A 12,884-nucleotide genomic window follows, 5' to 3' on the forward strand; every position below is an offset into this window, starting at 1 on the left:
GCTTAGGAGAGATGTTAAAAGATTAGAAATTAGCAAGATTTAGCAACTGATTATATAGGTGTGACTACACGGTGTTGACAATTCTTAAATTTTGAATCTGGGTGACTGGAATAATGGCATTAGCCTTAGCAGAAATATAGAAGTAAAAAGTGAGTTTGGGAGGAAAGATAGTAAGGGTATTTTGGACATAATGAGTTTGAGTTGTCTGTGGTCATGTAGTTGGAGATGTACAGCCAGGAAGTTAGTGGGAAGCAATAGCAGGAAAAAGATAAGAATAGCTTAAGTAGACCTGGGAATTATCTGCATAAAGAATTACATTCTTGGAAACTGATGAAATCGATAGAGAAGGTAGAAAAGAATGAAAAGGAGATGGCCCATGCACGGCAATGGAGGGGGAATGTGTGATGATTTTGCAAAGGATACTGAATAGGATTGGTCTTATGGGTAGGAAAAGAACTACAAGCCCTACTAGTAGTGACTAGTAGTAACTGTCCCACTGGGGACCTAATTGGCCAGTTCCAGTTGGGCAATGCTGCCAATTTTCTTCCTCCTCCTCCCCTCTCTCCCTCCTTTTCTTCTTTCTCATCTCCCCCCTCTTCTCTCTGGGGAATCATACCACATATATGTAGATGCTCTATCCAAAGGAATATAAATTTTTTATCACTTTTACATCACAAAATATCTTGGAATTGAGACTAGAATATTTTTCTTTGCTTCCCAACAACAATCTGATTGATTGAGTGAAGTGAGTGATTGAGATAGAAGACAAATCACAAAGGCTTGAGAATTGAATGTGAGGTGAGAAAATTAAGGTATCTTTTCTTGTGGAAAAGATGGAATAATATAGACTAAAGGATAGTTTAACTGGATGGATTTGAAAGTGGTTGAATGGCAGGACTCAAAGAAGAGTCATTAATAGTCAATGTCAACTTGGCAGATCCCCAAGAATCTATGCTTGGCCCTGTGATATTTAAAATTTTTATCAGTGGCTTAGGTGAAGATATAGATGAATGAATGAAAAAGCATTTATTAATCACTTTCTATATGCCATGGCACATAGAATGGCACATAGTAAGTACCAAGCACTGTACTAACTTTTAGAAGTACAAATAAAAAGGATAGTCTCTATCTCAAAGAGCTTATAATCTAAAGGAGAAAATAATAGACATTGAGCAGTGGTATCCAGGGAGAAAATATTTTGGTCCAGAAAGCTACAGGGACTAAAAGGGGGTCATATGAGAGTAGATTGGTTTTATTTAATCATGGTTCGTGTTTGGAGAATTGAAGAGCCAGTGAACATACACATGGCTGTGAAGTTAATAGTAAGGAGTCTAAGAAGAAAGGAGCCAAAAAGAAAAGAGAAATTTTGGCTGAGTGATGGATTCAGAAACCAGATTGTAAGGAGTGGAGAAGTGATGTGAGATGAAAAAAAAATGGAGGTATATTTACATGTGAAAAAGAAAGATGTGTACTATCTAATGCCAAGCTTATTAAGTTGGCAGATGACACAAAGATAGAAGAATTAGCTGACATAATGGATGACAGTCAGGAACCAAAAAGACCTTAACAGGCTAGAGCATGAATCTAATAAGATGAAATTCAGGGCATTAATTTTCCTTGCCATTTTTTCCTCCCAACTATTCTATTTTGTATCTATAGCTACATTTCTTCCAGGTACTCATTTAGTCCTTGGGAAAGGAAGTTGTTTTTGTTTTTGTTTTTATTTATCTGAGGTTCTACCTGTATTTGTTGGGACATTACCATCTTATTCTGGATTTCTTCAGCTATATTAGCATAAACATCTTTTATTAGGAGTTAGGATTTAAAAGAGAAAAGAGATACAGAATGATAGCTTGAGGGATTGTAGGATCAAGTGAAGATTTTTGAAGGATGGAGGTGATCTGGACAGGTTTGTAAGCAACCAGCAAAAAGCCAGTGAATAAGGAGTGTTTAACAATTGAAGATAGAAAGGGAATAATTTATGGGGCAATTTGCTAGAAGAGACATGAGAAATGGACTTGAATATGTAGTGGTACTGGTATTGACATGAAGAAAGGCCTGAGACTAAAAGAAAAGAGGAGAGAAGAGCAAATGATGTTGAGGTTACTTAAAGTATAGAACTAGGCAGAAGAGAGCTCCCAAAAGAGGGAATCTTAAGTTTCTTATAGACAGAGGGAGAGAGACAAAAACAAAGATGTAGGCAACGTGCTAAAGCCAGCTTTAACTATTTGGACTATTTGCTAAATTTGAGCATTTCACCTCAGAAATAAACAAATACTACAAATCAAGGCTTGGTTTATAGTTTTATTACTTAAAAAAGCAATGGAGAAAATGTTAATAAGATACATTTAAGTGTTTCATGTACATTCCTTTTTTCCCCTTAACTGCTAAACATTCACTAGCATGCCTTTGGATGAAGGTCATTGAGAACAAAGAATTTGAATTAATTTCTGTGGGAAGTAAGAAAGTTAATTAAGAAAGAGTATAAGACAGTGTGCAACAGCAAGGACTGAGATACTAAACTTGACAAACACCAAATAATTTGCCTGTTTCCCTCTAAAGTGCCTTCTGTTTCCTTCTGCATATTTTAAATATTTCATTGACATTTTTTTCTTTTTCTTTTCCTCCCTCATTTCCTTTTTTCTTTCTCTTTATTTCTGCAGGGCTATCACTATAGTATTCCCTTCCACCACCATTTTAATAAAAACTAAAACTTCTCTTATGCTAAATTAGTATAGTCACAAAAAAGATCTACATATTGATCATGCCTAAAAACATGTCTAATTTTTCATCTCTGATCCATTACTTTTTTGTCAAAAGGAAACATTTTTCATCCTTAGTCCGCTGCAGTCATGGTTGGTTACTGAATGATCAGATTTCATAAGTATTTCAAAGTTGTTTTTCTTTACAAATGTTGTAGTCATTAAATAAAGTATTCCCTAGGATCTGTTCAATTCACTATGCATTAGTTCATACAAGTTTTCTTAAGTTTCTCTGAATCTATCACTTTCATTATTTCTTAAAGTATGTGAATATTCCATATATTCATAAACTATAATTTGTTTAGCTATTTCCCAGTTGACTGGACATCCCCTCAGTTTCTATTTCTTTTGCCATAATAAAAAATGTTTAAATATTGAAATGAATATATTTGTATTTGGATTCTTTCCCTCCTTCCAAGTGTGTACTGAGAAATTTTTTTAAATTGGCTCTCTAAAAAAAATTAAGATGTAATAAACTTTCAGATTTAATCTTCATTATTAACATTTGCCCATTTTCTTAAATTTACATAATCAACAAAACAAAAATGTATAAATGTTTGCACTGAAATTTAAACAATTGGATCTTTCAATCCTTTTAAAAGTGACTCCCACACACCTATGTCACATCCCTGCACTTCTCCTTTATTCTGCCATCTCTCCAGGTTCAGCCTTTATCACCACTATCTGAGAATACTGAAACAGCTTTCTAATTGTCTTTTGACCTCCACTCTTCTCAATCCAAAACATTCTTTATACAGAAAAAATTGGCAGAAAATGTGTCTTAACTATAGATCTGGTGATATTTCTGCAATGCTCAAAAATCTTTAGTGAATCCCTATTGCTTCTCTTGATACACTTCTGCCTAACAATTATGTTCCTAATGCCATTTTACCTTTCTTGTCTGAGATCTTTCTCCTCAGACCTCATCCAACAAATAATTTTGTAAATTTTCTATGCACCATGTAACATTGTTTATTATAGTTGTGTTGGTATTTTACCGCCCTCTTACACTGCAAACTCCTTGAGGACAGTGATTGTGTCACCCTGTTTCCCCCAGCAATCTGGCAGTATTACACAGATGTTTGACAAATGTTTATTGATTTTTGTTAAATCTAGAGCTTAGGGCAAGACAGGATTATTGGGGGGGCTTTGGGAGGAGGGAAGTTAGATATGCTGAGTGTGTAGGGGACAGAAGTGTGACTATGGAAATGGGGATAATCAGGATCCTGCCCCTGGCACTCATTAGCTATCTAGTCAGTCTCAGTGTGATTTTATAAATATATACACACAAAGAGACAGAGATAGAGAACTAATACTTGCTCTATATATCCTGTTCTCTTTGTAGGCTGGCAGGAGATACTGTAATGAGGAGGGGCAGGGATAGTCTTTAAGGATACTCCTTTGGAGAGGCCTAAACTCCCCAGGTTCTTAACCTACTCAGGATCTGGTATAGTTAATTGTCAGTCAACAATATGTGGAGCCTTTCTAAGTGCACTAGCATTTAAAGGAAGTTGGAAAAGGCTTCTGCAGAAAAGGAGACTTTAGATAGAACTTGAAGGTACCCAGGGAAGAAAGGGAGGAAGAGCATTCTGCAGGTGGTACAACCAGAGAAAAAGCCCCCAGTCAGGAGATGAAACATTTTGTTTGCAGAATTGTAAGGAGACCAGGGTCTCTAAATCAAAGACAATTTCAATGAGTAAAGTTTAAGAATATAAAGGGAGGGGGAAGGTTATGAAAGGCTGTGAATGCCAAATAGAAGATTTTTGTATTTGATGTCTAAGGCAATAGGAAGCCACTGGAGTTTACTAAGTAGGTGACATTTTCAGACCTGTATTTTAGGGAAAACACTTTGGTGAGTGGAAGACTGTGTGGAATCAACTGGATGAAGACACTCTCATGGAAATATAGCCTTAAACTATACCTTAATTGTGACTTGAGACTTTATAATAACAAATAGAGCGTTAGCTAAAAAAACTTGCAGGTGTCCTATTTCCTACCACCTTTTACTAATTATCATTTAAATCTCTTTTAAAGGCAATTTATTTTTTTGTTTCTGGATTAGAACTCCACACAGAATGTAATCGGGGTGGGGGCTTCTGCATCAAGGTATTTAAATCTTGTGTTTTGAAATTTTAACTTTGCACTCCATTTACTCCATAAACACCTTGTCAGGTGGGAGATGCCTTTTCCCATAAGACTGTAAAAAAAACCCTTTTTGCTTTTTCTTCCTCAGTCTGTTTGGTGGTTGATACTGTCCCGCACTGGACAGACTAGAGGCAGACAGAGCAGCTGATTAGAAGCTGCCCCCTGCAGCATCAGAGAAGTGAGCTTGTTTAGTCATGTCTGATCTGACCGTATTTGGGGTTTTCTTGGTAGAGGTTTGCCATTTCCTTCCCTAGCCCATTTTACAGGTGCGGGAACTGAGTCAGCCGGAGTGGCTTGCCCAGGGGGTGGATCTGCATTCAGATCTTTCAGACTCCGGGCGCAGCTCTAGCTGCAGAAGGGAGCTTATTAGAGAGATACCGCAAAGGTGAAATCGACAGGCTGCGGCAACAGACTGGTTACAGGAGAGGGCTGGGGAAAGAGACAAACTGAGATAAGGGCCCCGAAGACCGAAGCGAATTGTACAACAAAAATGTTCTCCATTCCCATTGTTGACGGGCTGGCCCTTCTGGTCAGATGTTGACCTCAACAAGGCTGAAATTTCATTCCTAGAATAGATGAAAGGTGCAAGACACACGGAGTATGCAAGCTTCTCTGTTATTCTCCCCTCCCCCCTCCCGCCTCCAAGGCCCGGCACAGCACCCGGCACGTAAAAGGAGCTTAAAATAACTGCTGTTTTTATTCATTCACTCCAGTGCTCTAGTAAGGCTCCCATGGCGGGGGAGAGTTTTAATAGTCAGAAGGGCCAGCCCGAAGCAAGGCCCCTCTGGTACCGACTTCCTTCTCGGTGTAATGAAGAAGCCACGCTTGAATAACCTTTAAGGGGTCTGCAAAGGCTGACCCCAGTCTGCTTGCTTCTCCCACGCAGCAGATCTCCCGGGAATCCAAACCCCACCCTCAGTAACCGTGCCAAGGTACGGCAAAGGCAAGCGGAACCCGCCCCCGCTTGCCCAGAGGCCGGAGGTAGGCGCGGGCCCCTCCCGCTCGGAGATCAAAGATTGGCCCCGCCTTTCCCCGTAATCCCCGCCCCTTTAGTTACGAAATAGGCCCCGAATCTTTCACATTTCTAGCTAATTTTTTTCGTGTCCGAAAGAGCTGGAAGCATCCGTAGGATGAACCTGGGATAAATGGAAAGAGGGCAAAGGGGAAGTGTCCTTGATAGAATGGCTTCTGGGAAAGCGAGTCTGCATGCGCGGAGGCAGCTGGGGAATGAAGTCTCAGTCCCGGCGACTCTGCCCGGGTCACGCCGCTCTTCCTGCGCAAGCGCACAGGGACGGAGCGTACCTGTTTTGAGGGGATGCAGGACTGGCGTTTAAACCTTGGGGGCGGGGTGAAGCCGGGAGAATTTTCGGTGTGTCTCCCTTAGACTAGGGGATCTTCCTCCTCCTGGCCGAGTTCTTTAGTGTAAATCCCCAAAGGGAAATTTAGTTTTCGGATCCCCAGCCCCAAACGGGCTCCCACGCACCCCTCTGCTCCCGGACAAACCAGCCCGGGCTGCGCTTCCTCTCCGTCCCTGTATGTCGTTCCTAAGCTTTGGGCAGATTCCCTCCCGACCCTAGAACAGCGAGAATGATCCTGGGGCTGCCCCTCTGACCCTGACCCTCAGCCTCGGAGTGACTTCCCCCCCCTTCCTTCTCCCTCACCTCCCGAGGAAGACTTGAATTTGGAGCTTAGAAGGATTTAAGGGACTAGTTAGTCCCCAATCCGAAAGGGGCTCATCCCTCTGACCCTGACTGACCCGAAACTGACTCCTCCCGCCTCGGGGCTCTATCTCCCTCCTCCCCAACCCTTGGGCCTGATTTCTTGACCCTAAGGTCAACCTTGGGGCCAACCCCCGGGCCCAGGCCAGGCTGGAGATGACTCTTCCTAGAGAACTGGTCTGCTTGGAACATCTCGTTGGGGGGGATCCTCCCTGTTTTCTGGATGGCTTTCCTATTGACATCTTGTCTTTCTCCAAACCAAGGGAGAAGACCTGGAGAAAAAAACAAGCGAGGCTTCCGGAAGCCCGTGCCTCTCCTGAACCAGCCTTCCTGGCAGGAGAGGCTCCGCTCTGTAACTCCTAAGGAAGGCCTTGTTTCCTTGTCTGATTCCTTCCCTTCTTTCCCTTCTCCCCCTCCATTCTTCTCCTTCCGGTTCTCCTCCCCAAAGGGCCTCTCCCATCCCCGTCTGGCTGGCTAAGCCTCATTCATTCGTCTCCTCCACCTAGGGGAGCTAGCTGGGTGGGCTCCCGGGTCACGGAATGACAGAGAATGGCATGTCTGGGAGGGGCAAGAGATGCCACACAAGTGAGCCAGCGCTCTGGGTCACCAGAGTCTAGGAAGGGAAGGCAGGAAACCCTTTGGTGCTGAGCCCACTGTACCAGGCACTGGCACAGGGAAACGCTCCTGTCCGAAAGGACAGCTGGGGGTAAGGATTGGCAAAACCCAAGAGGAAAAGGATCTCTCAGAACCCACCTGAGCCCCCCAACTCTTCCTGAGACTCCTGCACCCACAGGGCTTGCTCAGCTCCACCCTGGGCCAACCCCTCCCAGGACCTCCCCTGCCCTCCCCCAAAGGAAAAAGGAGGAGGCCCAGGGAGTTGGGCTCAGCAGACACCCATCCTGGTCCCAGAGTGACACACGGGACAGGACCCACACCAAACACTTGCCTGTTTCAACAGAAGGTAGGTTCCTGAGCTTGTCTCTGTTTGCCCTCCCTGGGACGCAGGCCAGGTGCTTGGGGCATCCCTGGGGTTGCTAAGCTCTGGGAACAGGGTGGCTGTGTTTTCTCTCTCTACAATATTTCTGCCTCAGGTGAGTGATATGGGGACACCGGGACTCGGGGACTGGAGGAAATTTCAGGTCAAGAACAAACTCTACCTTGGCCGCTGGAAACTCCTCTCTGTGTAGACCCCACCTGCCTGGGGTGCAGGAAGGGAGGGGGAACAGATTATCTCTAGTGAGGAACCAGATGCTCCGTTCGCTGACTGTCCAGTGCAGGATTTCATCCCATTTTTAGTCGATCCATTCCCCAGATTCCTAGCTCTCATCTCTGACTTTCCTATAGAACCTTGTTCCATAGACAGAGAGCAAAGCTTGAAGTTTTGGGGAACACTGTTCATATATTTTCTAATTCATACATGATCACATTTGCATGTGGCCATCCTCACATATCCTATTCTGTCACACAAGCTATCCCACTCTCACACTTGTATTGTCCAGATTTAACACACATATGTTCGTATTACAATCACACACATGGTTCCAGACATACACTTGTATACTCAGATTCTTACATGCTCTGTCTTACAAGGCTGAATGGTTCTACTGGAAGAGCCAAGGCTGTGGTTGGGGCTGGGACCGCTTGGTGAGCAATTTGGATCCTTTTAGGTCTGTCTGGAGCCCTGGGAAGCTCTGGTCTGGCTGCCCTTCCCCCCTCTATACTGGGTAAATATTTGTGTCCTTCCTCAGCAGGGGCAGATCAAACTCCTCCCTTCCTCCCTCCCTCCTTCCCTGCCAATTCCCAGCAGCTCCATGGACCCCCTTGAATCTGTGGTGAAGAATCCATACACCAGCATTAACATCCCCCGAGCCCACCTTCGCCCAGACCTAGAGCAGCAGTTGGAACAAAGCCAGGACACTCCATACCCTGGGGCCAGACCTAGCCCTGCACCCGCTTACTCCCTGCCAGGGGGCGGGTGGACCCAGGAAGAAGCCAAAGGAGGGTCTCAAACTCAGACCCAAGCGCCTTGGCAACAGCCAGGGAATCCTTACTCGGGCCCCCAGCAGACATCAGGGACCACAGAGCCCACTTACACTACAGTCCCACCCGTGCGGCGAGGAGACGACATCGCCCATCACTGCTGCTGCTGCCCCTGCTGCCAGTGTTGCCGCTGCCCCCGCTGCTGCCGCTGCCACCGGTGTTGCTGTGTAGTCTCCTAGCTCTGAACTCCTACTCCAGGGGAACCCACACCAAAGGAGCCCCAGGCCGGATGCAGCTGGGCTTGTTGTCATTTGGGGATAAGGAGGCACATCTCACTCTGGGTGGCTCCCTCTTGGATGGCATCGAGGCACCTCTGGCCAAAGGAAGTGGAGCTCAGGACAGAGGCCAAAATCATTAGGACTGAATTATCCTATCTTCTTTCCCAAGTCATCAATCATGACAGAACAGAGACCTGGGCAGAACCTGGAGCCCAGGAATCGCAGAATTTCTGAACTCAAATGAACCAGAGAGATCATAGAGTCCAACTTGTACCTGAACAGGATTCTGTGATAGCTTTGATAAATGGGTATATAATCACTGCTAAAAATTGCCAGTGGCCAGAAGCTCGCCACCTGCTACAGGAGCCCATTGTGCCTTTAACTGAGACTGCTTATTCAAAAGTTTTCCCTTACATTGAATGGACATATATCTTGCTATAAATTCCATGCATTGATTTTAATTCTAGCCTTTGGACCAAGTAAAACAAGTCTGATCCCTCTTCCCCATCACAGCTGTTCATCTATCATGTCTCTCCAGGATTATTCTCTGTGGTAAACATACCTCGTTACTTGGGCTGTTCATAGTATATCATGGTTTCTAGGCCAGGCTGCCTCCTCCAACTTGTTAATGTCCTGTCTAATACCTAAACATGAATACATTGTTATAAGAGTTTGATAAGAGTCCAAGGGTGGGAGAGCTTTTGTGAGGAGTTTGTTGGAGGGGGATGCTAGGGAATCAGAAAACAAGATTTGGAGAGGAAAGATTACTACCTAAAATGGAGGAAAATATTCAAATCTCTCTTCAGGATTATGGCAGCCTAACCCTGTGCGTATTGAAAGCCTCACAGGTCTAGAGCAAGCCATCAGCCCTGATGATACCCATTACTACCCACTCTTTACCTATTAGAATTCTGAACCAGTGATGAGGTTCAACGGGAATGATTTCTGTCCTCACACAGCTCAACTTGAGTCCAATCAACTCATCCCCTACCTCCCCTGGGACTAAGGCAGCTACATCAATGGCCAGCCCCAGGGACTTCTCACTTCAGCAGTTACCTCTGTTGTTCCTTTGACAATAAACCTAAATAATTTGTTCAGCTCTGTCTTCAGCACTGCTTTGCTGTGATTATCCAGAGACCATATAAAGCTTGGAAGGGCTGGGTTTGGGGTCTAGGGTCTGGAAAGGTTTACTTGAAGCTTAGAAACTTGTAAGAATTGTGTCTATGGCCAGAGAGGAAGGGATTCTTGGGTTTGACAAATATAGCTCACATTTGCATAGCACTTTAAAGCATGCAATGGGCTTGTCTCATAACAGCCCTATAGAGTAAAACAGATATTTCCATTTTAAAGGTAAGAAAACTTACATTTTGAGGTATTGTGACTAGCCCACATTGTTAGTATCTGAAATTATTGAGCTGAAAATCAAACCCCTTTTTCCTGATTCTAAGTCCCACATTCTCCACTATACCATCACATTCCTCTTTGCCTACCCTTTCACCTTGTTTCCCCTTTGCCTAGGGCTAGACCAGCCTGAATCTACAGGCAGACTGAGGAGATGAACAATTCTGCCTCATGTCTTGATGTGGACATCAAGGGGGCAGCAATTCAGGCCCCACACAACTCTCAGCCACCACTTCTCTCCTATAGTTGCCTGGCTAATAGATGCTTTGAGGAGGGACCCTGTCCATATCCATCTCCCCTTCTCCCCAGGTCTCTGCCCTGACCCCTTGATTATATTACCTTTGGCCAAACCTCATGACCTGTCTCTCAGCCGTAGTCTCAGTAATGAACTAAGCTCCCGACCAACCATCTACCATTAAGAAGTAGTGGGACAGTGTCTAAAATCTGGCATATGAATGTGGACGAAGAACACTTGAATGGAGGGACAGACTCACAAGGGACCATAAGACAGTACAGACCAGAGGCCTCAGTCCTCCCAGAACATAGGTTGGTCTTAGAAGACTTTTGAGGGAGTTGAGTTTTGGAAAGAAGCTTTCACATTTAAGGTCATGAGGTTTTGAGGTTTCCTAATGGTAAGAACGAACAGGAATTAGTGAGCAAACAAAGGTTGAAGGACTAAAGGTGCAGAAGCCAGAGTAGCACATGGCTAGGTCAGTGATTCATCTTGTAAATCCTCAGCCTGGGTGGGGAAGGATTTCTCAGTTTCCACCGAAACTTTGGTTTCCTCTGACCCTACAGTCAAGTGGTCCCACCTATTCTCCAACATCCTTGCCCCACCTATTATTACCAGGCCTGACTTCAGGCCCTCTCTAGTTCCCACCCTCATTCCTTTCATTCCTACCAGAGTGGACTAGAACCCACTTTGAAAGGTTGAAAGAAACCTTAGAGATCATCTAATTGAATCCTCATTTTATAGACAGAGGCCTGAGAAAAGTGAAATGAAGTGTTGGTAGCAGAACCCAGATTTTTTTTTTCTCAATAGTATTTTATCTTTCCAAACACATGTAGAAGGGGCAACTAGGTAGTGCAGTGGATAGAACACCAACCCTAAAGTAAGGAGAACCTGAGTTCAAATCTGGCCTCAGACACTTAACACTTCCTAGCTGTGTGACCCTGGGCAAATCACCTAATGCCAAATGCCTCAGCAAAAAAAAAAAAAGAAAAGAAAAAAACCCAAAACAAACACATGTAGAGATAGCCTTCAGCATCCATTCCTCAAAATCTTTATGCTCCAAATTTTTCTTTCTTTCTTTTTTTTTTTTTTTTTGAGCCTGGAGTTAAGTGACTTGCCCACAGTCACACAGCTAGGAAGTGTTAAGTGTCTGAGACCATATTTGAACTCAGGTCCTCCTGAATTCAAGGCTGGTGCTTTATCCACTGCGCCACCTAGCTGCCCCTTCAAATTTTTCTTTCTCCTTTTTTCCCTCCCTGCTCCCAAGACAACAAGCAATCCCACATAGGCTAAATATGTACAATCCCTTTAAACATATTTTCATATTTGTCACATTGTGCAAGAAAATTAAACCAAAAGGGGGAAAAACACAAGAAATAAAAACTAAACAAATAAAAAATAACCCAGATTTTTAAAATTTCAAATTCAGTATTTTTCTTAGGGAAGGTACCCCTAGTGTATCCATGCGCCCAACAGATGAGTTACCAAATCCTCTGTGGGGTTGTTACAAATGTCACTACTCAGAAACATGGAGAGACACAGGAGATTATGGTTTTTCTGAGAAATCACTCATGTGAAACATTACTAGGACAGTTTGGGATTTAATTTTGAACAGAGTACAGTGAGCTTCAGGAGAGGAAGGGAATCATGAAATCTCCCTTGACTCCTGCATGGTGGTGGGCCTTGAACTGCATCTTAAAGGGGAAAAGGCAGAAGTAGAGAGGAAAGTGAACAGATGGAGAAAAGGAGAGAGGGATCAGTAATAGTTATCATCTAGTTAACATTTATGTAGCACTTAATATGTACCAGAAGGCAGCTTGGTGCCTCAGTAGAAAAAGTGCTGGGTCTAAAGTCAGGAAGACCTGAGTTCAAAGTCTGCCTTAGATGTTTGTTGTCTGAATGACCCTGGGCAAGGCACTTCACCCTGTTTGCCTCAGTTTCCTCATTTATAAAATGAGCCCGAGAAGGAAATGGCAAACCAGTCCAGTATCTCTGCCAAGGAAACCATTGGTGCACCTTGTGTACTGGTGGACCAGTGGGGTCATGAGAGTCAGATATGACTGAACAACAGCTGTGTGCCAGGCACTGGGCTAAGTGTTTTATAATCATTATCTCATTTAATCCTCACAGAAATCCTGGGAAGGAATTTGTTGTTATTCCCATTTTACAGATAAGGTGAACAGGTTATGTTTGCCCAGGGTGACACAGCTAGTGTCTGTTTGAGACTGGATTTGAACTCAGGTCTTCTTGGCTCCAGGACCAGCATTCTTTCCACTCTTTAGGAATTCAGGGTGTGTTAGGGCAACACGAGAGATGAAGCTGAGTTTGGAGCCAGATCATGAAAGGCCTTGAATGCCAGACCTGGGAG

The 12,884-nt window shown here is 44.0% G+C and overlaps 1 protein-coding gene across 2 annotated transcripts; it reads left to right on the forward strand.

Annotated features, from left to right (window-relative positions):
* The first annotated feature begins 7,384 nt into the window (after positions 1 to 7,384).
* CYSRT1 (cysteine rich tail 1) lies at positions 7,385 to 9,975 on the forward strand. Of its 2 annotated transcripts, none has more exons than XM_074289027.1 (2): positions 7,385 to 7,586; positions 8,374 to 9,975. In XM_074289027.1, the coding sequence occupies exon 2, from the start codon at positions 8,437 to 8,439 to the stop codon at positions 8,842 to 8,844; it is 408 nt and encodes a 135-aa protein (XP_074145128.1). In that variant the 5' UTR covers positions 7,385 to 7,586; positions 8,374 to 8,436; the 3' UTR covers positions 8,845 to 9,975. The 2 variants fall into 2 exon arrangements, with proteins under 2 accessions (XP_074145128.1, XP_074145127.1); XM_074289026.1 differs by having other exon boundaries at positions 7,474 to 7,586; positions 8,377 to 9,975.
* Positions 9,976 to 12,884: the final 2,909 nt, after the last annotated feature.

This window comes from Sminthopsis crassicaudata, chromosome 2 (assembly GCF_048593235.1).
Source record: "Sminthopsis crassicaudata isolate SCR6 chromosome 2, ASM4859323v1, whole genome shotgun sequence".
Lineage (NCBI taxonomy): Eukaryota > Metazoa > Chordata > Mammalia > Dasyuromorphia > Dasyuridae > Sminthopsis > Sminthopsis crassicaudata.

Bases quoted from the DNA above. Each gene is read 5' to 3' on its own strand.
- CYSRT1 (XM_074289027.1), top strand. From the start codon at position 8,437: ATGGACCCCCTTGAATCTGTGGTGAAGAATCCATACACCAGCATTAAC.